Here is a 27,994-nt window from a genome sequence, read left to right on the forward strand (position 1 = left end):
ATACTGGGAGAGACTAATGTTTTCTACAGAGAAATTAATACTCTCTCCAGCTGTGTATTCCCCAAGGAATTAAGAGCCACGCCAGCCATATATTCAATAGCTACTTACATGCAAGTAAAGCACCTGGAGATCAGAGGACAGGAAAGAAGAGGAGGATCTCTTGCTGCCATTGATAATTGTAGGAGAAAGCATTTCAGTTACCTCCAGGTAATGCCTGGTGTCCATTTTAGCCCTTTTCCTATCTGTGATTGCTTCACAACACACCATTTAAAAAATTATTTACTCACAATTCATGATCCATTTGAAAATAATTCATTTCTAATTCACAATCACTTGGTGAATGATTTAAGGAAAAAAATCCCATTCCATTTTAGAGAGAGTTAGTCTGCCTGCACCTGCTCTCGATGTAGTCAGTAACCTTGACCACAGGGTGCTATGTCTTGTCACAATCTGACAGCAAGAAACCAGGAAAGCTAAATAGAAAATTTTCCTCCTTGCTCCCAGGAATGCCATGCAGCTAATAGACATCTCCCAAATACTTATGCAACTGACCTGCCTGTAGGAAGATTTAGGAGCAAGCAGACAAGGACAGCCAGACCCCACAGCTTCCCTGCACAGTAAAGAGTATTTACAGACCGTGCTGAGCAGCAGGATCCAGCTCACTGGAGCTGACAAAGCATGGTGATCTCAGCATATGTTTCACAGGCCTTAGTGCCTTTTCTCCACAATGGGAAGGGACGGATAATGGCATGCCATCAACTGCTACTGGAGCTGTGTTTGATCATCTTCACCTCTCTCCTCCAATCAACCTACTGCAGCCCCAGGTACTGTGAGAGGCAGGAGGAAGGTGCTCTGGGAACTTCACTCTGCCTCATGCTGTACAGGTGGCTTTCTGCCCAAACCCTGAAATATACCATCTATCTTGTCTCTGAATTATGGATTCTGAGCAAAAGCCTGCTCAGTTACTATAGGTTGGGGGCCCAAGTTCAGGTACGTCGAGTCATTTCCATGCAAAAGGCTGGGTTAAACAGCTGCTACAAAATACACATCACATCCAGGCAAGAAATCATTTTGTCCTCAGCTTCCACTCTTTTGAACAAAAACAAAAGCAGGGAAGAGCACTATTGCCCCAAAAGCATCTTTTGACCCTTGCCAAGGTAAGCAGTGTCTCAGCACAGAAGGGACAGGAGACATTTCAGAAATGTAATATACCTGGAGGGAAAGGATGAAAGTGGCAATCTACTTCACAGAAATTTAAACTATCCTGATTATAAAAATTAATTGCTGCTTCTTGTTAGTAATGTAGCAATTATTAATCATTATTACCTTCATATTATGTTAATTCACCTCCTGTTTAACCTCTGTGGTGCAAGTACCAGCCTTCATCAAGGTCGTTTATAAACAAACTGTCTAATCACTCAAGTATCAACACAGCTCAGGTATTCAGCCCAGATGCTGCCAGAAAAGCAACAGCAACAGATGCCATATCCACAGGCACTGCTAAAATATAGCTCATTATGTACTAAAACAAACAAACAAACAAATAAATAAATCATATACTTTTGTTTCTTCCTGATTCTTTCAACCTCCAGGATAGACAGAAACTGAGCCTATATTTAATCATCTGGTTTACTGGCTTTACAATAACTGTGTGACTGTAGGTTATATTTGTGGTATATCCTCAATTCCCAGCCAGAAGATAGAATTGCTGAGTCCCTGGGGAGGTTTTCAGGGTTCTCAGTTCTTCTAGTTTTTCAGTTCCTCTAAAATGTGACACAGGCAGGCCCAGACTCATCCTGCCCCCCTCTCCTCTGAGCCAGGATCTTCTCAGGCCAAAGGATCCCTCACAAAGGCTCCCAGTTTCAATCCCTCTGGGTGGCTGTTGTCTCCCCCAGGAGAAGCTAGGAGAGGTGATTTTCTGAAGCAGAAAAGGCTTGGGGGGCAGCCCATTAATGTGACTCACTCCCAGGGAGTCCTTCTCCATTCAGACCCATATGGATCCGCTTACTCCCTTCTTCCCCCCACCCTTCAGTGCACTCCCATTCCCACCATGCTCCTTAATCTGCAGGGACCTCTGCCTCAGTCCCCTTCCTGACCAGCTCCCTCTCTCCTTGAACATGAGGAAGGTAGCTTTCTTCTCCACCATCTCCAAGAATGACAAAGAAAGAACCCAAGCAGGTAAGGGAGACACAGGTCCATTCCCTGCTCCTAGTGACAGCTGATGGCATCTGCAGGGGACTCTGGGTTTGTTCCAGTCACACAAAGAAGCTGCCAGGGGTGAAAGCTGAGGCTTTTTCCTCAATGAATTCTGTGTTGCCTCTGCTGAGCACATGGACAATCACATTTGATTTTTCAAAGGCTCTTTATCTAACCTAATTCATGTAGATTGTCTCAAAGGTGACAAAAAGCACACGGATCACCCTTCTGCTGCATTTCAAGGCCTGGCTACACAACATGGTGGAAAGGCAGCATCCAAAAGAAAACATTTCCCTTTTCATATATGCAGGAAACCATTTCCCCCCCAAACTTATTCTCAAAAATAGTAGAAAGGAGGGTAAAATTCTCCATGCAAAGCCAGTCTGAGCTAGAATCGAGGGATGGGAAAGTTCCAGGCAGTCTTTTTCAAACCTGGCAAGATAGTAAAGTGACTCAAAGCAAAGACAGGATAACAATCATGATAATCACAGCTACTCAGGGGGCAACAACTGTAACTAAGGGGACTTTTAACAACATTTATCAAGAGCAAAACTGACGCAAGAAAAGGTGAAAAGCATAACTAAAAATAACCAGGCATCCTTAAACACAAGCAGCACAACAAGCCTTGGATTGCAGTACCATTATATTTTTAAATCCTAAAAATGCTGTTTGTGTCCCTAGAGAGGATCCAAGCCAGCTGTGGATTACCCATGCTTTGGGTGCAGAAATAGGGTGGTGGCTCTGTCAGGGTTAGCACAGCCTGAAGTGCCCTGGCTGCAGCAGCACAGACGGACAGGGCACAGCCACTGCGAGGGACAGAGCCAGCATGCAGTGGCTGGGAGCCCGAACGAGGCAGCTCTGCCAAGCAGGCAGTGTGCAGAGCCAGCACGGGTGTGCCTGCACTCCTGAGCTGCTGCTGGTCAGGGGTACTCAAGTGCACAGCGTGGAGATGCTCGAGTGACCCTGTGCTGTGCCAGCCAGGTTTGATAGAGCCACTCGTGAATCAGAGTGAAGAAACCATGCCAAAGCTCCTCTGCTGCAAAGCCAATTAGGTGCTCTCACTGTGATCCCCTATATGCAGAATCTGCGAGAGCTTATCCTGAGTCCTAAGCAAAGGCATGGAAGCTAGCACAGGTCTGCCACAGCATCCAGGCTGCAAAGCCCTTTTCTGACCCAGGCTCTAGGGGACACAGTGCAAATACTGAACTCAGTTGAGCTTATTATCGGTGGAACAACCCCTACCATGTTAAAAACAAACTGTTTCCAGGGAAAGCTTCCAGATGTATTTATTTGCTCTCACCTCACTACCCAGTATCTATAGGATAAGCCACTCTGCCTGACCTCAGTGTATCAAGAGAAACACTCTACCCTGAAGAGACATGGGGTAACAATCCCCTGCATTGCAACCTCAGGAAATCACCAGCTTCATCCTTCTCCCCAAGGCAGGATCTCCTGCAGTTCTGTCACCCTGCCAGCTGCTGGATTGAACTTATCCTTAGAGGCCTTCTTCAATGGTGCAAACTCCACGCCTCCCCTAGTCGGCCTCCTCTAAAAGTTGTTGACCTCTCCTGTATGTGGGAAACTCCAAGGATGATGCAAATCCTACAGAACCCAATGACGGCACTCGGGCACCTGGGGTTAAGGTTGCAACTATTTAAGTTTCTGCAGGAGAGCATGAGTACACCAGCAAAATGAGCCCTGGGAGCTTGATAAACTACTTGCTAGCCTTACATGGAGAGCAGCCCATAAGATAAAGAACCTCTTCACAGTGTCTCTGAAGTCTTACACACGGTCTATTTGTATATCTGCACTGATGGTAGCACAGATACATCCACAGAGCACAACACACCCTTGTACATAATGACAAGGGAAAAACATTGCAGTTCTGCTTGGCTGGGCCCCAAGCTAGGGCAGTTCTGCTTCTAACCTTTATCCTCATTATATATCTTGGTTCATGGTTACAGTGATAGCAGTAATACAGTACCAACACAATGTTTTTCCCTGACAGCATCCTGAAACGTCCAGAAACAAGCCCTTGTCATTCATTCCCTTCCTAGAGGTGGGAAAGCAAGACCCAGGTGTGTGTACTCTCCACCATGCAAGTGTAGAACAGGGCAGGGATCAGACACAGCCTTGCACTCCTCTGCAGGCACCACCTCCTCCTGCCACCTGCTCTCTAAGACTGGTCAGGGAACAAAAGCCTGATAACAGGTACAAAATGCAACCCCTGGGGCAAGACAGAGCAAAAGTAATCTGAAAGATGAAAGGAAAACACAGCATTGGTGAGGTGATGTGTTTCCCCACTGGAAAAACAAAAATCAGAATTTTCCTATCCAAGTCCTCAGTACAGCAAAAGAAGTTCAAAAAAATCACAAAAAGCACTGCCCTACTGCTGCTTTGCTGATGTCAACTACTGCAGAACAAAAAGGATGAGGTTGTTCAGGCACAACCAGCCCGCTGCCAGAAGACATCCCTCGAATCTCTCTGCATCCTGCAAAAAAACACGAGTTGGTACATGTTAAAAAAGCAGAACCTGCACCTTTCTACCCCATATCTATCAGTGTGCTTGTGCAATGATAACCAAAATAGCTGTGAACTCCTCCAGTGACTCGAACTACTGCTACCCCATCTACTCACCAAACCATCTGCAGGAGGAGGCAAGAATATATAGTTCTTAATCATATGTTTTTAGTGCTTATTTACTCTGTGTATTTGCATAAGTACTGACAGAATTTGAAATAAAAGCCTCTTCATGTACACACTGATATTCCCCCACCCCACAGACAGGACAGCTTCAGCCCCTATCACTCCCCACATTTCCAATGGAAAAAATGTGTGTAGGCAGGGTGGGGGCATAGTCATGAGCAGAAGCCACAATCTGACTCTGTCAGCAGATGACTTCTATTTGCACTCGTTAGCACTGCCCTAGCGTGAGTTAACACCACCCCCTCGGGTAATTTAAATTCATAAAAAAATAGAAAAGAAGGGAAAAAAAAAAAAAAAGCCTGTATTTCTATATTTAGGAGGTTAGGATAATCGGGGTGGAAGAGCCCATCTGTTTGGCGTTCACTCCAGCTGCTATGGATGCGGAAATTTGTCTATTTTCTTTCCTTTTGCCTGTTTTGACTTGTCCTGGCTGACTGTGAGAGAAACACAGAGAGCGTGATGTATGGCCACAGCCATTTAGGTCTGCAACTGTGCACCATCCCATTGGAATCACAGCAGAACCACTTGGTATAACCAGGGTCTTTCCCACGGGAGTGTAAAATGGTAAATAATAATTGTTATTATTGTTGTTATTATTATTATTATATTTTATTGATATGGTTAATAAGTCTATGTTTATAACACTGAAGCCAGAACAACACAGAAAGGCACAAGACAAGATAAGACACATCTTAGACCCCTGTAAAAGTCAGCTTTAAGAAGGCAGCCTCACATCTGCTACATGTTTCTTTTGGGACATCGCCCCATATAAAACTGAATTCCTGTGGGGAGCCAACTTGTCATCATTGGCACTAGCCACTGGATGGAGACACAGCCACACTTCTTCTTAAGCCAACCTCTTCTGCCATTTTTGCCCCAAGGCTCTATGAAACTGAGCTAAATTCAGAAATGGCCTTTGATCTCCCACCTTCCTAGGCTGGCCAGGCTCTGCTCCCAAAACACTGAGGATGCAATTACTTGAAGAAGTCTCTTGATGTCGTTCCTGTCATAGACACAAGTGCCACAGCCCTTGTGGGATATAGCATCACTGTCCTTGTAAACCTAATGCAGTGCTACTTCTTTTGCTGCTAAAGGCATCCCTCCGGTGTGTTAGGGCACGTGGCAGACTGTTGGGACCATTTGCTGTTTACCTTGTTTGGTATAGGTGACTGCTTTTTAATTTCAAGGTTTCAATGTTTTAACATTCATCACTGAGGTCATAAAAGGTGCCAGGGATAAGCAATAAGTTTGGATATATTTCATGTGATTAGTGTTCTGAAAGCCTTAGAAAGAGGAGAGAAGACTGTTGGTGCAATATTCAGAATTTCACTGCCAGCTTTTCCTACAGGATCTTCTCCAGCCCTGGGGCTGGAATCACAGTAGAGTACATGGAGGATGACAGGTGGGTGAGGAGCATGGATCAATAAATAGGAATATAGATTGGGGAATGCACAGTCCAGGCACTCCCCAGTCCTCCCTGCAGCACACACTCCTAGTCCAGATCCAGGCCTCTTTTCTCTTGCCTGACAAACATTCCTTCACCTTTCCAACCACACAAAACTGAGACTCTCCCACTGATTTCCATATGTACAAGACTGGGATCCAGACCATCACCTAAAGGGCAATCAATGTGTACAGAGGTCCAGAAACCCTCTCTTTGGAAGCAGCCCTCCTCTCATGGGTGCAAGTTCCTTGCATACAAGCATCAATGGACATCGAGACCACATTTGGCAGACTTGTCTTCATGGTATGTCTGGTCTGCAGGTTTGGTGCACAGCATGACTCGGGTGCATTTCTGATCATTGGCATGAGACACAACACTTTATTCCTTTGACCCTCTGCTCCAAGGAGGTCATTTTAGCTCTCACAAGTCAGCAGAGACAATCGCTCTTCCTCACCCAAAATTGACTGCCTATTTCTGCAGTTGCATCCCACACATCACCAATCACCCAGAGATGGCTCTTTCTCTTCCCAGCTTTCCAGACCACCCTCTCCTGAACTGTCTGTGTTCTTCTGCTAGCTCAGAACTAGCAACTCAGTAAGTCCATGGGCCCTGTGGCCCAAGCATTTGTTCCCTTGGGACACAAGGCCCTGCACCCACCCCTCCTCTGACAGAAGAGCAAAGGCCTTAAACATGTTCATTTTCTTTTCATAAGGTTCATGACATTAGGTGAACAGGTACAGGTGAAGTACTCACTGCCATGCTCCACCCTCTACACATAAGAGACCCCACACAGGTCAGCCCAAAGACATAAACGGAAGAATATGAGGTCTCACTGGTTCACAGGCCCAAAAGAACAACTGTTTAACTATGCATTCAGGCAGGCCAACAAAGCATCACCTGTGTTACAGAGCTGAATTAGCTGTCTCACGCAGCTTCAGATGCTGCTTTTCACAATGTGCACAAAAGTTGCACACAAAAATGTAGACCTTCAGCAGCTGACATTGTTGCAACTGTTCTTTAAGATGCTAAAGTAACTCACACCTATTCCTTGCAGACCCAGAGAAAGTTCTTTCTGCGATTCATTATTTGCTTTACTTTTGTCAAGCATTATTTAATATTTCCAAATTAACTTTTTTTAGAGGGATGATAAGCCAATAAAAGTACATGGAAAATATTCTGAAATCTGAGAAATCTTAAAAGATGATGATATAAATAAAAAACTGAAACTGAATGGCTGAGGTTTTGTTTGTTTGTTTGTTTTTCAATTCTTCATGCTATTTCCTCCAATATTTAAGGGGGGGGGAAAGCACAGGGATATGTATGAGAAACTTCAGATAAACTGCCTTGTATTTGATGAAATCAGAAATACTGCAATTTAATTCAACATTTATATCACCACTCCCCCACACTCTTCCTCAGAAAAATAGAGTGCCCTGTAATTGCAGATGAGGAAACAGAATTCTCTTGTATGTTCACTTTCATGAAAGATAAATTTGCTTTGTTCTCTGTTTTGGTCCCTAATTCAGAAAACCACTTAAACATATGCTGAAGTTCATAATTTGCCATTCTACCACTTATGCATCTACTCAGGAATATGCCTGAAGTCAGGCATACGCACAGCACACTGCTGACTGTGGACCTTAGAGCATTCTGTTAATTTCTGCAGCTATTCTAATTTAGTGACGTAAATGTACAAGGAAGTAACACATTTTGAGCAATTTTAGCACTCACTGGCAAAAGTGAATTTTGAACTTGCTATCCCCACAAACAGTCTGAAAAATTATTAAAAATTAATAGCTAATTCTTGATACATTTCAGAAACTGCTCAATTCTAGCCATTACTTTGAGCTGTCAGGATAGTGAAATACTGTGGCATGAACTTTGGCTTTGTATCATTGCTGAGCAACCAAACCTGGAGCTGAAATGCTGCTCTCCCTCTTAGAAAACAGTTAAAAAAAGAAAAACAACAAACCTTCTTATGAGCATGTGGCATGTCAAATATTATTTGTAGAAGCTATTCAGTAAGTAATTTCAAATAAGTAAAATGCAAAGAAACCGCAGGATGTTCACAAACAATTTTCAAATAGAAATGGAAGAGGAATTCATTAAATAAATTATTTGCTATAAATTATTCACCCACCTCTAATCTTACTACCACTTAGACTATAAAATTCATGCCATAAAAGATACAGGATTCATGCCATAAATGATACAGGATACATAACAAGGCATCATTAACTTATGCATTTCCCAGTGCTGCTTTATTTTGACTGTACAGTTATATGTGCATTATTATATATTATATATATATATATACACATGCATTAAGACAGCCTTTTGGCTTTAATGGACTTTGAGTGTAATACGTTTCTGTTTTTAAAGCTGAGATAAGGAGACCTAGTCTGATTTTAGCCTCTAAGTTGATTTTGAGCTCCAAGGCTGAAAAACTCTTCAAATCTGAGAGAATAATCCAAGCTGTACTCTTAGCAAAGCCGAAATGAATGGAAGCCTTACACAGTTCGCTAATTTAATGAGATTTCCACAACTTGGGCCCATCTTACATAAATTCACAATGAGAGGTGGACACTCCTTTGTGTCCATCAAGCCACATAATGAACATTTTCATAAAGGTGAAAGGGATGAGGAGAAGCTGGAAGCAGATCACTGGCAGGAGACAACAGTGGCCTTCTGGGACCCACTGGCTGTGCACTGGATCACAGGGTCAGCAGCATCCCCACCTGAATCACTTTTTCCCTCCTGCAGCTGCAAGAGAAGCTGCCAGCTGTGCCCTGGCTATATGGCCAGAGGAACAAATTCCAAAAAGAAATCTAAATTACACTATGAAATTAATTTTAGCCACAAAAACAAAATCCCAGAAGGGATTCTCACTCATAACCAAGGATGAAGGCAGCTTTTTCTTCTTATTTGTGTCCTGATTTGTTCTAAGTGACAGCTATATCCACAACTGGTTTGATCTCCAGCAGTTGTTTTATTATTTTATATCATAACTGTTTATTTTTAATTAAAAGTACGATGATTGCCACTGAATTTCTCCATGTGTGCAAAACTGATACAAGCTGTCATTCTTTGGTTATGGAGAAAAAGGATTCTTGCAGTTGTCAGAAGAATCTCTCAATTATCTCCTAAGAAAATTCTATTGCAGAAAAAGAAAATTCTATCTTCTTTAAGGAAAGAAGAGTTGGTTTGGCAGAGTTTCATCATCCTGACTGACTCATAGCAGGCTCAGTCCTTGGCCCAGTGGATGTCAGGCGCATTTGTCCAGCACAGCACAGCACAGCAGCCCTACACACGGTGTTATTAGCCACTGGTATTTCCACAGCACTTCTGAGTGCTTGAAAAGACCCCCAGAGGAGGCAAGAGCATGGGGTCCACTCACATCAGAGACTTCTTGAAGGTTCTGGTCCCAGGACCTGACACACAGACCTCAAAGCTAAATAAGCTTTACCACAGCAGTTTCTACATCAAACACAGGGAGAATAGCTGTGGCTCTGCTGACAGGACTGCTTCCACTCTTGCTTATTGCCAACATAAATTCACATCAGCTAGGCTGATGAAGAACCTGAGGGAATTGTGTGCTTAATTCCCACAGGTATCTTATAAAATCCCAATTGTAACAGACAATGCTCTATTTTTTTTTTTTCTGTTTTCAGGGTGAAGGCACATCATGGGTAGAGAGTGGATAAGGAAGAAGGGCTGCATTAGACCAGATGGAGACCAAGGTTCCGTTAATCAATGAAGAAAATACTTCATAATGTCAGAGGACCAGACTCACTCTTCTCTGTAGGAGGGCCCTGGCTAGCAGGGCAAAACACACAGAAACACAACTTGAAGGGAAGACAGTCACAGCTCAGACCTTTCTGGCCCCTTTCTTCAGCCCTGAGCTGATCCTGATCAGCCCTGGCTGATGCTGCAGCAGAACCCAGTCGGGAAAGATTTCCTCCAAAGCATCCTCAAGGCACAGATTGTTTAAGATTGCCACCAGTGTCACAGTGCACCCAACAAGTAAACCGGCAGCAAACTGGAGGCGAGGAGGACAGATGCCTTGCACACACAGTCCCCTCACCTGTGACCCCAGGGTCACCCCTCTGGGGGTCCAATGCAAAATATTCATCATGAAGATGGTCAAGACAAGGATGAAAGAAGAACTGCATTTGATTTAGAAGCTGCAGATTTTGTCCAAAGACTCAGAATCGATAACCACCCATGAGCCACTGGCACAAAAACTCAGGATGAAAAGTATTCAGCAGGCCACTGATTAAATTAGTGGACAGGCAGCATTGTCCAGTGGAGAAGGCATGGGCTGGCAGTCAGTAGATGCAGGCTCTAACCCCAGGTTGGCCATGGGAGTCCTGCATGACCATGGCAAAGGCTCTTCCCATCTCAGGGCCTCAGTTTTCCCCATCAGCTGCATGGTGATCTAGATAACGTGGCTGTTACCTGAGTCAGTGAAGAGAAAGATTATACAAGGATTAGCATTAAGAAAGTGGGTGGGCAGACCGCAGCATAGATGGGAAGGGTTCTGAAAAATACATGGGCCTCTGTCTTCATGCTCCTCATCTCTTTCCACAAAGTGGTTACTAAAAGCAAAAATAGTATGCTCTCCTTACAAAGGCAGCACACAGCAGACACATATATTTAGATCTCTGTTAAACAAATACTGACTTTTGTCCAAGGTAGGAAAAAGGTACCTTGTGCTACAGAGAGGGAGAAAAACAAAGACAACTGAAGTCACCCTGAAGCAAGAAAAAGGAAAGAATCCAGACCTCTGGGACAGATTCAGCTGTGGTACAAACATTGATGCTAGCCATATTCAAGAAGGTCAGGAATAAATGACAAAACTCTCACGAGCCTGACCTGGAGGTCCATCAGGTGCTAGATGTATACAGGACAAGCACTCATCTTCCTGCATGTCAAACGAGTAATTTCAAACCCCTAAATAAATGGTAGGACACTGCAGCAGAAACAACCCTCAGGAAGGACAGGACAGAACACCTTTTCAGTAATTCTATTTTGTAGCTTTTTCGGTTTGCATAGCTATCCCCCTTGCCCAGCTGAGGATGTCACATGCTGCTTTTCCTCTCCCAGGAGACATCAATCTGTCACTAGGGCCACTCTCTCGACACTATCCCCCAACATGGGCTCTCTACCGCTTCTGTTTGCTCAGAGCACAGAAATGACAGCACAGAAACCCAGTGGCAGCAGGTGGGAATGGAGTCCACATCCCCTAATCCCAGTGCTCACAGCCAAAAAAAAAAGGAAAAAGCAAAAAATAAAGAGCTCCCCGATCCCCCTGGTTTTTCCCTTACATGCATAGCATCACTGCTGCTGAATTGCAGCCTCAGAGAAAGGAAAGAAAGAGGCCCAAAAGGCAGCTAGGAAACCCACCGTCAATTGGCTTCCCTCCACACGAAGCGATCGGACTCCTTCTGCTGCAGTGACTTGGCAAGCACACCTCGCTCTGACTCAGCACCTCGCCGGCACCTCCTGTCAATTATTCCCACAAACTGCTGACGCCGGAAGGGCTATTTGCAATTAGGATGCAATACAAGCCAGTGGCAGTGGGATGCTCAGCTCCCCCCTTCACCTGCAGCGGTGCCCTCGCTCTGAGCCCTCTGGCTCAGGGCTGGAGCTCCCAGCCAGGGTGAAGCTGTGGGGGACAGGGCACGTAGTGCAGGAGGGCTGGAGGATGGGGACCAAGGGGGTGGGGGAAGCCTGCCTGTGCTGTACATATTCTGTGCATAAACAGACAATTGCTGTCAATGTGGCAACTGAAATGAAGTCTTGCAAAAGAAAAAAAAAAAAAAAAAAAAAAAAAAAAGGTAGAAAAAAAGGCAAAACAGCCACTGGGAATAAGGGCGAGAGCAGTGAGAACAGATGAAACTATGCAAAAAAGCTACAGTAGAGCTAGCACGGAGCATTCCCCAAAGAACAAGCAAAGCACAGCCTTGCTGCAACTCCATGCAGCTGAGACACACAAGCCTGCTCTCCGTGTCCGAGGCATTTCCAGCACAGGAGAGGGAGGCGCTGATTGCGGATGAGTCCCGTAATAAGGGCCCAGGGCGCAGCAGCTGTTTCAGGGGCAAAAGGAAGGGCTGCCCTTGACAAGCCAAGGACATGACGATTCTGCAGACAGACTGAGGCCATTCTGTCCTTCTGCCAAGTAGCCAAGGTCCTCCCAACCTCTCCGAGTCACTACCTCACACAGCCAGAAAGCCAAGCAGGTCTGCACACGAGCAGCTCCACAACCAATGGAGATAACAAATAACAATGTTCAGATAACAAACCCCATTAAACAGTGAAGATCAACCACACAGTTAGTTATGGAAGCAGCCCAGAAATCACACAAGCTCAGCAGTGCCCTGCAGAAGCCCTCCATCACCTTCTGCTTCACTAAAGCAACCCATCTTCCACCCATCCCTGTCTCCTTCCCCAAAGGTCGTGGGGAGTTCCAGGCCCCATTCACTGGCACAGGCAGTGAGAGGCAGCAGAGTGAGTGATGCATTCCTTTCAGAGCTCCCAGGGACCCTTTAACCAAGAAGCAGGGCTGCATTTGCTGAGATATCACCTCCAAACCAAACATTTCAGAGTGCAGCTAATGCTGATAGACCACATGGGAGCACAGGTCAGAGCAGGTGGTGTGGAGCTGGAGCAAAAACTCCAAGAAACACTTCAGGTTCGATGCAGTGAACCAGCCCCTAGAACATGAAACAACAACCTCTTTATATAGCCATACCAACCAACACGGTGTCCAACATGCCTTGTGGTCTGTGTGCCCACAGCTGCAGAATTCATCACAGACTCATGCCCTGCCTGGAACAGTGTGGGTAAAGAGGCAGAGACATCAAACTGCAAGATGGGTGATACACAAATCTCATCTAGATAGCTAAGGCTGAAGAGGGAGAAAAATTAACTAAAAAACAAATCTCACTAAAGCAACCTGTATTTCCTCCTGATCAGGTAAAGAATATCTGCTCCATGGTGTGGAGTGAGAGCAAAGGAACAAAGTCAAAGAAAACAAAAAAAATAGTGACTTCAGCAAGATGCGCAGGAATTAGCTAAGAGTCACAGCAGGCTACAATTCTGCAGCATCTAAAAGAGCGTAGGTCGGACTTGGAACAACCTGTCCCAGCACACTTAGAAGCTAAAACCCTGCAATTGATCTAAAGATACAAAGTAACAGTGACTGCTACACAATCAAATTTAACATCCCTGTGAGAAATACAGTATCTGAATTCTGCATTGTGCCTCTTACATGTTAGAAAAAACAATTAGAAGCAGAAAGGGTACAAACAGCCTAACTCCAAAAGCAGGGGAAAGTTGTGTAAAGTTGTTACACTGTACAGTGGTGTGTTGAAGCAATCTCAGCATCATCACTGAAAATGTACTCAGTGTCCTAAACAAAAAACTGCTGAGAAGCAAGAGAGAACATTGTATGGCCAAACAACAGAAACAAGAAGTGATTCAGTCTAAACAGTTGCCTCATAAAATGGTAGATAGGACTGAAAGCAAAACTGAAGGCCAACTGCAAAAGCCAAAACCCCATCACTTCAGTACATTTAAGGGACAAGTCCAGAAGTGCAGAACAGTTGAAGAAAGAAATTTCTCAAGTGGCTATAACTAGCAAAGACAAGCAAACTCTTGCTAGGTCAGTTGGTTCTTGAAGTTGGTGTACTCTTCATAAGGGAGGCTACAGGCTAACCTGGAAGTGTCAGCAGGGCTTGGTTAAACCAGCCCAGTACCCTACGCCCATAAAAGTACACAATAGGAGATAAACCAGCTTGATCTCTGCTCAGGGGAACTTGTGGCCCTGCAATCCACTCTAATTTTGGAAGGAAAAGGACAGTATGAAGTAATTAATTTTCTGTCACTTCAAAGCACACCTGCTAAACTGTTCTGGGCAGGATGCCAGTTCAGTGCTAGACCTGTCCCCTGCTTGCCTGGTGTGGGAACTCCTCACCTTGCCTTGCCCCCAGTGGGGTTCAGGCCAGCTGAGGTCAGACTGAGTCCAGAGCTGCTGCCCCAGTCCCCAGTGCCCAGGCTCAGAGGCATGAGAGCTCCTCTCCCCCTGCCCTCGCTCTGGCCCTGATTACAAGGGATTACCCCCAGGTTTCTAACCAGTTCTGGGGTGGTTTAATCTATTCCTTAATATCTGGAAGAGAGACAGGAAGCTGGCAAAGTGATTTGGGCTGGCTGAGACAAAAGAAGATTGAGAGAGACTTCCAAGGGATCTGACAAAGCTCAGCAAGTGGGCAGCATAATGCAGGATGAAATTCAACATTACCAAACAGACAGTAATAAGAACTTGAGAGAATAATCTGAACTACTCATATACCATGGGGCTCTAATTCAAATGTAATCACTTGAGAAAAATATCTTGGTATCACTGTGAACGGCTCAATGAAAACATCTGTTCAACATACAACAGTGGTCAAAGAAGCAAGCAAGCTGTCAGGGTGTCTAAAGGTAGAGGCTGAAAGGAAGGATGCTGGAAGTATTCTAATGCCACCATGAACACTGAAAGTGCACCCTCAGCTGGAATTGCTGTGGTTGCTTCTGCATGGCACATTTGAAAATGCAGAAGGCAGACAAAGGTTTCACCATTCACCAGTCAAAAACACTTAATGGTCAAACAGTGTTAAAATTGGGACAATTTAACTTGGAGATGAGTTAAATAGAAAGAAGTTATCAAATGGGAATGAAGAAGTGAAACAGGTACATCTCTGTGGGTTTTGTTTGCTTGTGGGCTTTTTGTGTTTGTTTGTTCAAGAGAAAAAAAGAAAGGTTGTACAGCATAACTGAAGAACAGGAAACATGACCAGACATAAGGAAAATATTGTCATTTTCCTTTTCTGTTTTTACTTTTTCTGCTTCTTCTAAGCACAGCCAATAATTAACTACCAGGAATGATTAGCCCATGTTATAGTCAAGTCAAGAGCTCAGCAGAAATCACAGAGGCCCATGCATTTATAAGGACACTGGAACATCCACAGATACATTAGGTAGAACCAAAAAAAAACCCAAAAAGTAGAATGAAAAAAGCATAACATCACTATACCCTCATGCTTCCAGGAAATAGTCAACTTCTAATTAGTGAGGATTAGGAAGTAATCCCCACAGTGGGCCTGCAGAGAGGGTGTTCCAACCCACTTGCTCCTGGCAGAGGCTGTTAATGTGCTGGGCAGAGGCAGAGCTGAGCCTGCAGTCCACCCGCAGCCCCTCTGCTCAGGAGGCCGAGGGGTTGGTGTGTCCAGGGCCATTGCACACCCAGCCTGCTGGACACCAGCTGAGGACATAGCACCAGGGGGCTCGGTTAGCCCAGCTCAACCTGGCCCCTGGCAAGGGGGAAGTTTTACATCTGCTGCTTTGGAAGTGGAGGGGCTTGCCTGAGGAAGGGAGGAGATGGATGCTTTATTTGCTCTGCATTGGTAGAAGGAATACATATGACTTAATTCATTTTATGGCAAGGAAGTGGAGTGTGCTCATACCCTAAAATTAAAATAAAATTGGGTTTTGTAGGCATTGAAGTCCAGAGCAATGCATACACCAGCCTACTCCTAGGGCAACCTGTAGCACAGACATGACACCAGACTCCTCTTTGATAAATGTTTGGCACCAATTTCTCACTGAGGAGGTTTTGACACCTCCCATGGGAGCATCCAAATTTGGCCATGGCAGCAGAGACCAGCAGGCTGACCTGGCCCAGGACTGCTTAGACAGGCTGCTGCAGAAATGCACCAGAGATTGTAAACAGGGTATCTGTCATTGCCTCCCCACAAACAACACTCCTGGCTTCAGTATTCCTGGTAAAATCAAAGCCCAGAGGTAACTAAGTGGAATTCAGACACTGGCTTTCTCCTGCTGATGCTTGTGAAGCATAAGCTCATGTTCTCATAGCTAGGTTGGCTCATGAGACTATGAGAAAATAACAGCACAAGTTTTTGTCCCTAAATAAACGATCTGATCAGCCTAATACCAAAATTGCACTTGAAATTAGCTTCATGCAGAGATGCAAATGTACAAGTACTGCTATGCTGCCAGGAGGAGAGCTGTGGCTCTGCACATGCACAAATAATAAGGGACTGAGCTCAACCTGCTAGTCCTGTTCTGATTTCTCCAGTGACTGTTCCAGAGGGGGAACCAAATATTAACAAATATCTGCTCTACTTCTTAAATAGAAACTTGACTTTTTCAGTACAATGCTCTACAGCACAATGAATACAGAAAGGACAAGAGCAGTGCCACATATGTGTGTACATGGTGTTTGCATACATGTGTCAAGATGGCCAAAATAATGGGCAGACACTGTGCACAGGTACCACCAATTGCTGCAAGTTGGTTTTTATCACAGTTCTTTTTAAATGCCCCGTAGAAATAAAAAGCAGCAACCACTAAAGCTTCACTGAAGTTACTTCCACTAAACCAAAACTTATCAAACATGGGATGTTTTGTAAAATCATAACTGTGTTTCAAAAGAAAAACGGGGAGGAAAAAAAATACAGAAACATCCAATTTAAGCATCTTTGGGATGAAAAATTTTGACTTTTCACATCAAAATATCTTTTTGCTTAGGGTACCTCCTTGTATTATAACAATACAACTCCACAAAGAGACAAAATATCAGTGTTCTAAGATGGAATTTCTCTCAAAAATTTCCTTTCAAAACCATCAAAGCATTTGACTTCTACTTCTGTTTAGAATGAAGCCAAATTTCTCAATATGGATGAAATAGAGCAGCCCAGCTCAAGCAGTGGGAAAAAAAAAGGGCAGAAGCCAGGACACAAGTGACCTCCAAAACCAAAGAGATAAAAACTTGTAAGAAAAAAAACCCAAAAAAACCTTAAAAGTTCACTCTGCACAGTTAAAAATTTTGTGCTTTCTCCCTGATGCACAAGACATGAAACAGTTGCGAGAATAAAGTAGGGAGGCATATGACCAGAAGCCCTGTAATTGGGACTTCTCTAAAGGAGAGGCTGGACAAATGTCCTACCTGACAGCAAGAAAATAATTTCATCTCTGCACACATCAGTTTTCCATGCTGTAAATCAAACTGACTGCCCTCACAAAGTAAGTTTGGAGACTCTCAATTAGGTAATGTTCATAAATAACTGTGCAAACACAAAGTAGTAAAAACCAGAGAACTGTCTTTGTTACATTGCTGTCTGTTAAACAACCAGGAGCTAAATTTTTCTCTGAACACTTACAAAAGGGAAGGCACCATTAATGCTTCACAAGGAGGAAACTACAAAGAACAGATTTTCAGTGCATGCACTTCTCCTTGAAATAAACTGTGTTAAAAGCACTTTACTTAAAAAGCACGATGATAGTAGCATCCTGCTAAATATAGATGACTCACCACAATTTAGTAGTGAACATCCCTAAAGAGGACCATTACATTATTGCTTAACCCGCTGCATAAATTTAAGCATCCTCCTGTGGTTACAGTTTGTTCCAAGACACTCAAGATTACTACCAACATCCACTGACCTTCAGTGGGTCATGAGGTCTTGCTGAGTCTTGCTTTCTCCATCTGTACTATTGGTACAAGAATAAAAACACTACTCCCCCAAGAAGGCAGGAAAAATAATTCCTAAGTTTCCTAAGTTAAAGAGTTGTTTATCCATACTTTGTATATCCATATTACTACTAAGCAACTAAATATAGCTGCTCCTGAGGCACTCTGAGATCCCTTGAGAACAGAACCTTATAAAAAGAAAATTGCAGTTTAGGCAATACTGAAGAAACAGAGATATAGAATCATTTCCAAAATAAGGGAATGATACCCACTTCAGAAAGAAGTAGTTAATGCATCTGTGCCTACCGCTGGGGACCAAGGTCAGGTCACGAGCAAAATGATTTATCTACATGTCACAAAACCACACAGCTTGACACAAATGGCAATCTGTTCCAAAAAAAAAAAAAAAAAAAAAAACTGCAAAAGCATGGAAGGGCAAGGGACTGACAGAGTACTCCCTTTCTAGGGCTGAGGACCTGGTGCAGAGCTGGGAAGCACGGGTGGGTAGGACAAGGGTGCTGCAAGGCCAAAAGAGTTCCAGCTGTGAGAACCTCAGACCGACAAGAGGGCAACTCCAAAAAGTCACGTGAGGCGCTATAGACCTGCTGTTGCATTAATCCACTACAGCCAGGCACCCTCACACCCTGGTCTTGCAAGATCCATCTGCAGTGGACTGTAACACACTGAAATCTCACCTGTTGCAATTCTGTGTCACAGAATCCAAACACCATGCAGTTAAAAAACACGTCAGTTCTGCACTCTGACTGTACCCGATGTGTGATTTCTACCACATTTGACAATCTGCAGGATGCTATTTCTGGAGACATAGGAGGATTGATTAGCAATCCCAGGTTTGGTTTCAAAGCTCTGAAGAGAATTCCCTCCTATCTTTCCCTAAATTTCTCCTGGGAAAATATTATTTCCACAAAAAATTACTATGCTTATAATGTTTTAGAGGGAAAACATAGATGCTGCCCTTGGCCCAAGACCATTAAACATGGATATAATAGGCCCAGAAAATGGGCAACTAGCACCAGTTACAAAGAATAATTGTTATTCTACAAATTGCAAAACAACATAAGAAAATGGTACTATAATAATTGACTTAAATATCACTATGAAGTCTAATTTTATTTTATTGTAGGTATAAAATGTGAGAACGATGGAATGACCTCCAAGGTCTTTCCCCCGCCCCCCCCCCCAACAAGTTTCATTTTCTTGGCATTAAGTATTTTGCCTGATTATACACTCTTTCAGATCCTCCTACTTTTAAATCTTATTTTTAATTCAGGAATCACTTTGCATATGACCCCTCATTTTTCTTCTACCTTCTAAACCAGTCTGAAATCTCAAAAAGAGAAAAAAAATTTAAAAATCACTCTTCCTAACCATACTTGGCAGCCCAGAGCAGAAACACACTTACTAATCTTCTGCAAATGTTGTTTAGAAAAAATTCTCCCAATTTAATTTCAGCTTTCCTGGGTATATGTCTGTTCCTTATCCCTTAGAGTGTTTTCTTTTCAAACTCAAGAACCGCTGAAAATATGGCCACGCTGTGTACCATAGAAATAACCACAGCTATTTTCATCTACCACCATCTTCTAAAGACTTTTCCTAAGACAAAATTAAAAAAAGCCAAGCTTGAGAAATAAGTGTTTCATTCAGGTAATCATGACATCTTAAAGGAAATTGCAAGAAAAACCATTACACTATTGCAGATAAATATTTCATGGGAAAGTGTGTTTTCACACCTAGTTCTCTCCAATGTCACTGTCCCTGTATGCCCTCAACCAAAAAAAAAAAAAAAAAGAAAAGTAAATGTTGAGTCAATCTTTCTGCTTAAAAGGATAATTAAATACCCCTTCGATTTTAACCTTATATCTGTTTATTGTTGTGTTTTTGCAGTGATATCACATCAACAGAAGGACTTCACCACTTATATGCCTCTAACTGGAGTAAGTCCAGTAACTCCATAGACATTTACACCTTTGCAATATCTGCAGGCAAAGAAACCTGTAGCATTGAGAACCTGGAAATAATTGAACTTGCTTTCCAAATTAGGAAAAGAACAAAAAGCAAATCAATAGTGTAAAGCTGTGATTATATCTTTCAACTTAATGCTAGTAAACATTATTTTTTTTTCCATAATTCATCTCTTTGAAGTCAGCAGGTGCAATTTCCAGTTAATGCATGAGACTCAGACTTCCAAACATTTTCTGAGGACAGGAATGCAGGGTGCATTTGAGGCTGAGACATTTGTGAAAAGTTCATTTATCCATCACAAGACTTGTTTCTAACCAAGTCCTGGGTAGAGGGGAAAGCCTGCTGTGCCTCACAGGGCATTGACAGCAAGGCACAGCCACCCAAGCAGTAGACTCCATCCAGATCTCGACTGTGAGGAGGTTTCATCTAGACCTTCCTGAGACATCTCTGGTCTTCTCATGGGAGACCCCATCGTTTCTTACTGACCTCTCACTGTCTCAGGGACCTCTAGCAGCAAGTCTCCCAGTTTCCCAGCAGCAAAGGTGGCCCAGCTGTCTCAAAGCTGTGGGCTGCTCACTGCTGAGCTGACCTCTGCAAAACTGCTTAGCGAGTGTCTGCATTAAAGGGCAGACATTAAGAAAATTGCCATGTGGACCTCTGTAAACCATAACTGAGCAGGCTGCTCTAAAGCTTAGCATTACTTGAAAGGAGGCATTGCCACCTGATCAACAGATGAGTCTATGAGTCTGAACATCTTGCACTTGGTAGTTTCTTCTGCTGCCCTTAATGCAGCACCTCCTGGTGCTCCCCGGCAATGCACTAAGTGATGTGAGTAGCATCTGTCATACGCAATTTGTTTCCTCTCCGCACAAAGACCAGGGAACACACCTTATTTCAGAAGGGCTATAGGGGGCGGGAGGCGCTGGAGACTCCATGTCCCCGGGGGCAGGCACGTATCTTAGAGCTGAAGCGGTGCGCCGTGCGCCTGGAAGAAGGAGGCAGAGGAGAGAATGGGGGGGACACAGGGGTCTCCGAGGAGTCTGTCACCATCTCTGCGGAAAGTTCCCTGCTGCCTCAGGGCCTGAGGGATAGACCAGAGTTTTCCACACAGGTGAGCTTACCAAGGGGCTAGGCCCAGACAACTGAGCCTAACGTGAAGCCCAGTTTCAAGCAAGTTTTACGGCACCGTAAAAAAAAAAAATTAAATAAAATATGTATATATAAGAATAGTAGGGAGGATGCTGCAGCGGAGGCAGCAGAAGGAGCCGAGCAGAGCAGCGCTCCTTCTCCACGCCTGCCCGCAAAAGCACTCGCCCGCCGCCGCATTCCCGAGCATCACCGGCGGGACCGCAATCAAAACTTCCCCAGGCACGGGGCACCACCGTGGCACCGGCGGCGGCGACCCCGCGGCTCCAGGGCGATGCCCCGTGCGCGGGTGCCGCGCCCCGCTCCGCCCGTGCAGCACTCACCTCTCAGGGCCAGGAGCGCGGCCAAGGCTGCCGGCACCCACCTCCCGCCGCCGCCGGGGCGCCGCCGCGTCATGCCGGGCCGGGCGAGGGGCGCGGAGCGGGCCGCCGAGCCTGCCTTTCCCCGCCGCCGCAGGTGCCGCCGCCGCTGGTGCCGCCGCCGTCCCGGGACCGCCCGCTCGCGGCGAGGCTCCGCCGTGCCCCAAGCCCCGGTCGCCCGGGGAGGGCGGCAGGCGCGGCGGCCGGACCGAGAGCGCAGCCTGGCGGCCCCGAGCCGCCCCCGCAACCCGCCGGGCTGCGGCTGTCACCCCCCGCGCGGCACCGTCCCGGCGCGCAGCGGCACGTCCCACCACCCTCCTCCTCTCTCCGCAAAAATTGGGGGTTCCCCCCTCCTCCCCTTCCCCGCCAACCCGGCGCCGCTGCATCCGTAGGGATGCTACACGGGCCAGGGTGAAGAGGTGCGGTCCAGCGCAGGGCTGGAGACTGCACCCCCACCGCTCCTTCGGATCATCGCGGCAGCGTGGGGGCTTCTTCTTTCCGGAGCCTGCCTACAGCTGCATTGAAGATGACAGCGGCAGCACGCAGCAAAATATTTGGGATGGTCTGCATGGGACTGGTCACCGCTGCAGCGCACAGTATAAACACTGCAAAGGTATGAACCACCCTAACTCCGCCATTCAGGAGCCTGGGAAACACGAGCATTCCGCACTCCTATAAAACCGACCAAGGTACCTCTAAAGGGTGTGAGGCAGTTCTTGGAGTTGGGGAACTGCAATACAGTGTAACGCAGGAATCGCCAACAAGTTGTGTCACAAGCTTAAGTCAGTGCAGTTCTTAAGGCTGTGCAGAAAAATTAATCGGTTGAAAATCAGCACACATCAAGTGTGTATGTAGAGGTAGAAAAGGAGGAAAGGAGGAAAGGAGCCCTTTCTGAATTCAGGGTGATCTTCTGGGGAAAGAATCAAACAGAAAGCTTGCACAGAATGACTCCTCACGCACAGCCAGCTCACTGTCCAAGTCTGATCACAGTAGTTTTGCTTTGTGAAAATAAGCAGTTTGACAAGGAAAACTCTCTAACAATTCTGTCAAATGTCCAGTTGCTTCATTCCCCCACTCAACTTTCATTTCCTCCCCACCAAAGCACAGCTATGCAGCCTTTGCATCCTGCAGGCAGTGAATCCATCTTGTCATGCTTCTCCCTACCTCCTTCCCATTCGCCGGCCCTGGGAGCATCCCCCTGCCCAGACTACCCTATTGCTAGGCACTGTTCAGGTTTCTGCCTCCTCAGTTGCCTCAAAAGGTGCTCTGACCCTTTACATGGCTGCACTACCCCTGTGAAGAGGGGTGGGGGAGAGCTGCACCCAGGAGTGAAGATATCAAGGAAAAGTCTCAGGGGTAGAAAAGCAGAAATTATTTTAAGAATCATGGAAAAAAGCAAGCTGGTGCCCATAATAACAGTATGTGGAAAGCTAACTACCATCTCACCACTCTTGGTTAGCCTAGGTTAAGCTCTGCCTTGCCCAGCATCAAGTTTTGGCAAACTTCTATCAGAGGAATGTCACTGCAGCAGTCCAGGTTTACCAGTTATCTTAGTTCTGAAATAAAACTACTAACTCTGTTTACAAGGAGCAAAGGTTGACCTAACCTTATCAGGCAGCAAAATTGCTCACTGCCACATGGGCTGGGATTTCATTCAGCAAGTGGTGGCTCAGAGAGGCGAGAAGGCAACACATGGTGACTCAGGGGATGTACACTCCAGTCTCTTTTCAGGTTGGTCTGGTGCCTGACACGTTCTCCAACATGAAACCTGACGATACAGGTGTTCTGACAGTTTTAGCACTCTTGCAAAGCACCCTCCACTCCAGCCTTGCCATGGGCAAGCAGACTAAAAGAGGGTTTTGCTCCATTAGGGAGCCAGCTCTTGGCAAAGACTCAAGCCGCTGAACCATAACACTTCAGAAAAGCATCGAAGGGAGAGTCATAGCCCAGCTGTTCCCCTCATTCTGTGGCAATATGGGAATTGAAGTTTCCTCAGACTTTCTCAGACTGCTTCTCTTTCCTCCAGCTGACTTGCTGCATTTTTCATCAAGCAAAAGGACAAAGGGAAATGATCATTTTATGATCAGAAGCAGTTCCAGGAAACCTCTATCCTTGTGCATACACTCAGTGACTACCTTGAGGAACACAATGAGTATGTCCACACATTCACTTACAATGAAGGCCCATGAATGTTTCTTGCTAAACATAACCTCCTTCAGCAAAGTCAAGGACAGAGAGCACAGAGCATGTTTGGCACACTGGCCTGACACTGCCCTTACTCCTGCAGATCACTTCCAAGAATGAAAAGATGCAAAGACAAATCAAGTGAAAACAAGAAAAATTGCATATTCTCCCTAGGACTGCCGCACCGCCTTCCTGGTCTGCCAAGACTTGGAAGCTGTCTTGACCTAATGGAAATAAGTGTGTTTTTTAGTATAAGGACACACTGCATTTAGCAAATGCCATCCCAGCTCACTTTGGACTGTTCCTTGCATCCTGCTGTGCATTAGCTGGCAGGTAAACAGCAAAGATCAGTTCACCCTGTACAGTAAATTAATTAATCTGCTTCCTAAAAAGTGCAGTGAGCATAATGTGAATCGAGAGCCTGGTGGTCAGAGAAAGTATTTCTACCCAAAATGGACCCACATGACTCCCTCCTGATGCAAGCTGCTGGGATCAGGGAGCATTTTAATCAGCTTTCAGATCTGGTCACCACAGCAGATACTGTACCATAACTACAAACCACAGTGACACAGCAAGTGACTTCAGCTGCTTCTTGCAGCAACTGCAAGAACAATCTGTGGCCACACTCCAGAAGGATGGAGCAGTCACAGGGAATAATAATCTTCAGATGTACCAGTCAATCCTCTCACTCTGGCTCCCTCTTCACCTTATCGCCACTTCCAAAAATAGCTTGCAGATTGTACAGAAAGGATGTGGACGAGGAGATACTGTTCCTAGAATTCTGAATTTCCACTTTAGCTGTCCTTGAGCCTTCCTCAAAATATTAGGCTTATGCCAACCATTTATCCAGTGAGTGCAGCACACTCCAGCTGGTTGGATACTAGAGCTAAGAGCATGGATATTTGCTGCTCTAGCAGCCTATTTTCCCACCAGTGAGTGTCTGTACCTCTTCCTTGGCATCGATGGAAATAGTACATCATGGATAGAGGAAATGTGCTTTGCCGTATCCCAGGCATCAGATGCTAGCAGATAACCACTGCAGGACTCAGTTGTAGTACATTACTCAGAAGAACATGCATAGGATCCTTAAACTGAATAGCCAAGATACTTCCAAGATTGTACATGCTAGGCTGGGCAAGGATGGGAAAAAAAAAAAAAAAAGAAAAAGAAAAAGAAAAAGAGAGAAAGAAAGAAACCACTCCCACCTTTTTCTTTTGAAAGAATTATGATAAGTAATGCAATTCTCATGTCTCAATGAAAAACATCTTTGTGAGTCAAATTTGAAAAGAAAGCTTTTCTTCCAGGATGATCCTACTTTTTTTTTCCCCTTTTGCCTTAACATAGCTCTAAAAATCCAGTGGGGATGCAGTTGGGTTCAAGGGCTGCAATAGATGCCAGGTCTTACATCACCATTGCTGTCTCCCAGCTTGTTACTGGGTTATCTATTGTCAGATGGGAATTTATTGAAGGTGACATTGCTTACAAATTGATCAAAATCAGCTTCAGTGAGGTGTCCTTCCAAGATATAAAAAGATGGATAAAATTCACTCAGTTGATCATTAATAACTTCAGTCTGTGGAATTGGTTATCTCCCTTTGACAGACGAAATAGAGTTTGCAGATTGAACTGTTTTAATCCTATCTGAGAAGAAATATGACAGCCCTTCAAATATATACCAAATTAACTATGTCTGTACCTTTTCAATAAAACTAACTCAAACAAAACCCTGGATTTATTTTGCTGAACACCTGTGCATACAAAACAGAGGTCACTAAATAGAAGAAAAAACAATGATAACCCTGTCAACCCATCTATCACAGATTTTTTTTTTCTACTGGCCACAGGACTGGTTATGTGGGAATACTGTCCCAAGTAAAAGTTTGTACTTTTGAAAGCCTGTATAGTGGAACAAGCAGGAGCATCAGCACAGTGCCCTCACTGTCCAGCACCGGGTGCAGTCCAGTGCAGGTGCTGTGAATCCAAAGCACGGCCAGCATAGGCTTTTGGGTGAGCCCTGTCCATGTGTTGGCCAGGATCCCTGGCACAGCAATGGCCTATGCTTGTATGTCAGCCACGTAGTGAGATCTGAGAAATATCTGAGGGAAACCAGCCCTGAAACAACAAGCAAATTTCCACACTCCTTCAATGCCAGATGGCAGGAGCGGATGTGTCCATGGAAACCCGGGTGGATTAGGCGTACTTTCAAACTTCTCAGCACTGAAGTAGGCCATTGCATTGTTTCTTTCTCCAAGGCCACTTTGACCCACACATCAAGAGCCATCTCTCTCTGCTGTCCCCACTTCATGGGCAAGGAGCCACACAGCCAAACTCCAGGAGCTGGGCTGAGACACTGCTTCCCCATGACCTTTCTACCCTCATGGCCATACTGGTCTGGTTGGTTTCTTCATCCTGGGCCTGTAGTATGTGTGACATGCTGATTTTGCTTACTGCACTGCAAGGTGCGCCCTTCCACAGTAGTGTGAGGAATAAATAAATTTCTATGCACCCCGTTCACACGATTTCTGACTATTCTGGAGTATCCCAATGCACTTTGAGATAATCAACAATCTAACCAACTCTCTGCATATTTTTACATCTCCTGAGTTTTCCTTGGCTGTTCCCACAGTAAAAGCAAACCTCCTCAGCTACAAAATCCTCTTCTTCCCCTCTTCTCCTACCCAAAGTCACCCAGTGTTCTGGTGTCTACAAAACCAAAGCTTTTAATTTAACATTTTGAAATCCTTCATCTCTCACTCACTCCCCCAAATCCTGCCCATGCAGACATGTTTGAAACAAATTGGTCCCCAAGGCTCTGACTAAATCTTTCTTTGGACACGCTGTTCTTGCTGTGGTTAACAACTGTCCATTGTACCCTATCAGACACACACTGCCACCCCTCTTAGGAAACAGGGGATGCTGCATTCCACATAAAAGCATTTCATAATGCTGCCATTTACATAACTACTTTCTAAATTGTACATTGACAGATTTCCCCAAATCATTACAGTAGGTGAATTAAGTCTTCCACTAAACACCAGCAAATGGTGGTAATGACAACTCTTCTAGGTAGCACACCCTATAAAGCCCAGAAAATGGAAATCAATCACTCTTCCTTTTTTTTTCCCCAGAACTGCTGAAATTTATTACACACAGATGTGACAGAAAATAAATAAATGACAAAATTAGGACTCATGAAGTTAGGACTCATGCGGATGTATTCCTGCAGTTGCAATACAAAATGGGTATTTGAGAATCTTGTTTAGTAGCAGTGTTGCTGTGGCTGTGATGGTCTAAAGATATGTGAGGTGCAATAACTTCTATGGAGAAGCAATAACTTTTACTAGACCAGCTGATGTAGCTGAAAATACCAACATGCTTTTGGGCACATTGACCTGAAGAAGAGCTTCCATGCTTGAAAACTAATCTGTTTTTTTCCTTATTACATCTGCTGGTCTAATAAAAGATATTGCAGTTTTCTGCATTTCTTAACTCTCTGATGTTCATTAGCAACTAGTAACCACACATAATTATTTTTCAGCCACTTACTTGCTTTTCCAATGAGGACTGAAAATGGATAAGGAATCCAGGAAAACAAGAGGCTCAAATCCTTGTGCCAGTGGACGTATAGTCACTTCTTTTAATTTTGATATCACTAATGGTGCCTGTATCAATAACTTGCAAAAATAACTTCTAATCCACAAAGTTATCCACAAAGGCCAGAGATATCTCACATAGTGGTGAAAACCCTGGGGATCTACAGGACAGTCTGGAGAGGACAGGAAGATCCACATGCAGCAAACACCAGCTTTCCAAGCTCAGAGAGCAGTGTAGGTATCTCTCTAACACCTTCAGGGCCGTTTCCAGTTCCAGATGGCTGCTTGGCTCAGGGACCACAGCAGTGTCTATGTTACTCTGCAGCTGAGCAAAGCACCTCTGTTGTACTGATGGAAGAGAGAGCTCAGATCTTTGGCATCCACAGTGCAATGTACCCATGGATGAGACAGGTGACCTATGCAATGATGAGGGGGGTACATGTTACTGGCCTAAAGGTCAGTTTGGACAAGGTTTCTCCCCTATAAAGCATGCTGGTACTTATTACCACTGCACTGAAGTAGCTGCTAAATACACCTCAACCCCTTCCTCAGTATTTTCATGGGACAAAATGTTGAGCATCTTCTGAGTCTGACTTAATCCTTCAACAAAGGGAGCCAACGGCATCCCAAGGGTGACTCCCACAAAATCTTGGCAGCCATGTGGCAGCAAATGTAGTCTTCTGTTTAGAAGCAACGTAAGAATGAAGTAATATCAGAACAAAACTAAGCTTGCACTTTGACATGACCTGCTGGCTAGCATTTCTAATTTCCCATGCTCCACTTCAGACTCAAGCCTATCCTTGTTGCAGCACTTGCTAGGCTGCTGGGAAGCTGCTCAGAGCCCATGCCA

General features: G+C 44.8%; 1 protein-coding gene across 1 annotated transcript in view; it reads right to left on the reverse strand.

Moving 5' to 3' along the window:
- Positions 1 to 21,439, reverse strand: part of IGSF11 (immunoglobulin superfamily member 11) — a 105,744-nt gene extending 84,305 nt beyond the window's left edge. Inside the window, exon 1 of the mRNA XM_053935967.1 lies at positions 21,332 to 21,439. Within this exon, the coding sequence (XP_053791942.1) occupies positions 21,332 to 21,404 (73 nt within the window). The 5' untranslated portion in view covers positions 21,405 to 21,439. The remainder of the gene's footprint in view (positions 1 to 21,331) is intronic.
- Between the last annotated feature and the right edge of the window lie 6,555 nt (positions 21,440 to 27,994).

The sequence above is a fragment of the Vidua chalybeata genome, chromosome 2, assembly GCF_026979565.1.
Source record: "Vidua chalybeata isolate OUT-0048 chromosome 2, bVidCha1 merged haplotype, whole genome shotgun sequence".
Lineage (NCBI taxonomy): Eukaryota > Metazoa > Chordata > Aves > Passeriformes > Viduidae > Vidua > Vidua chalybeata.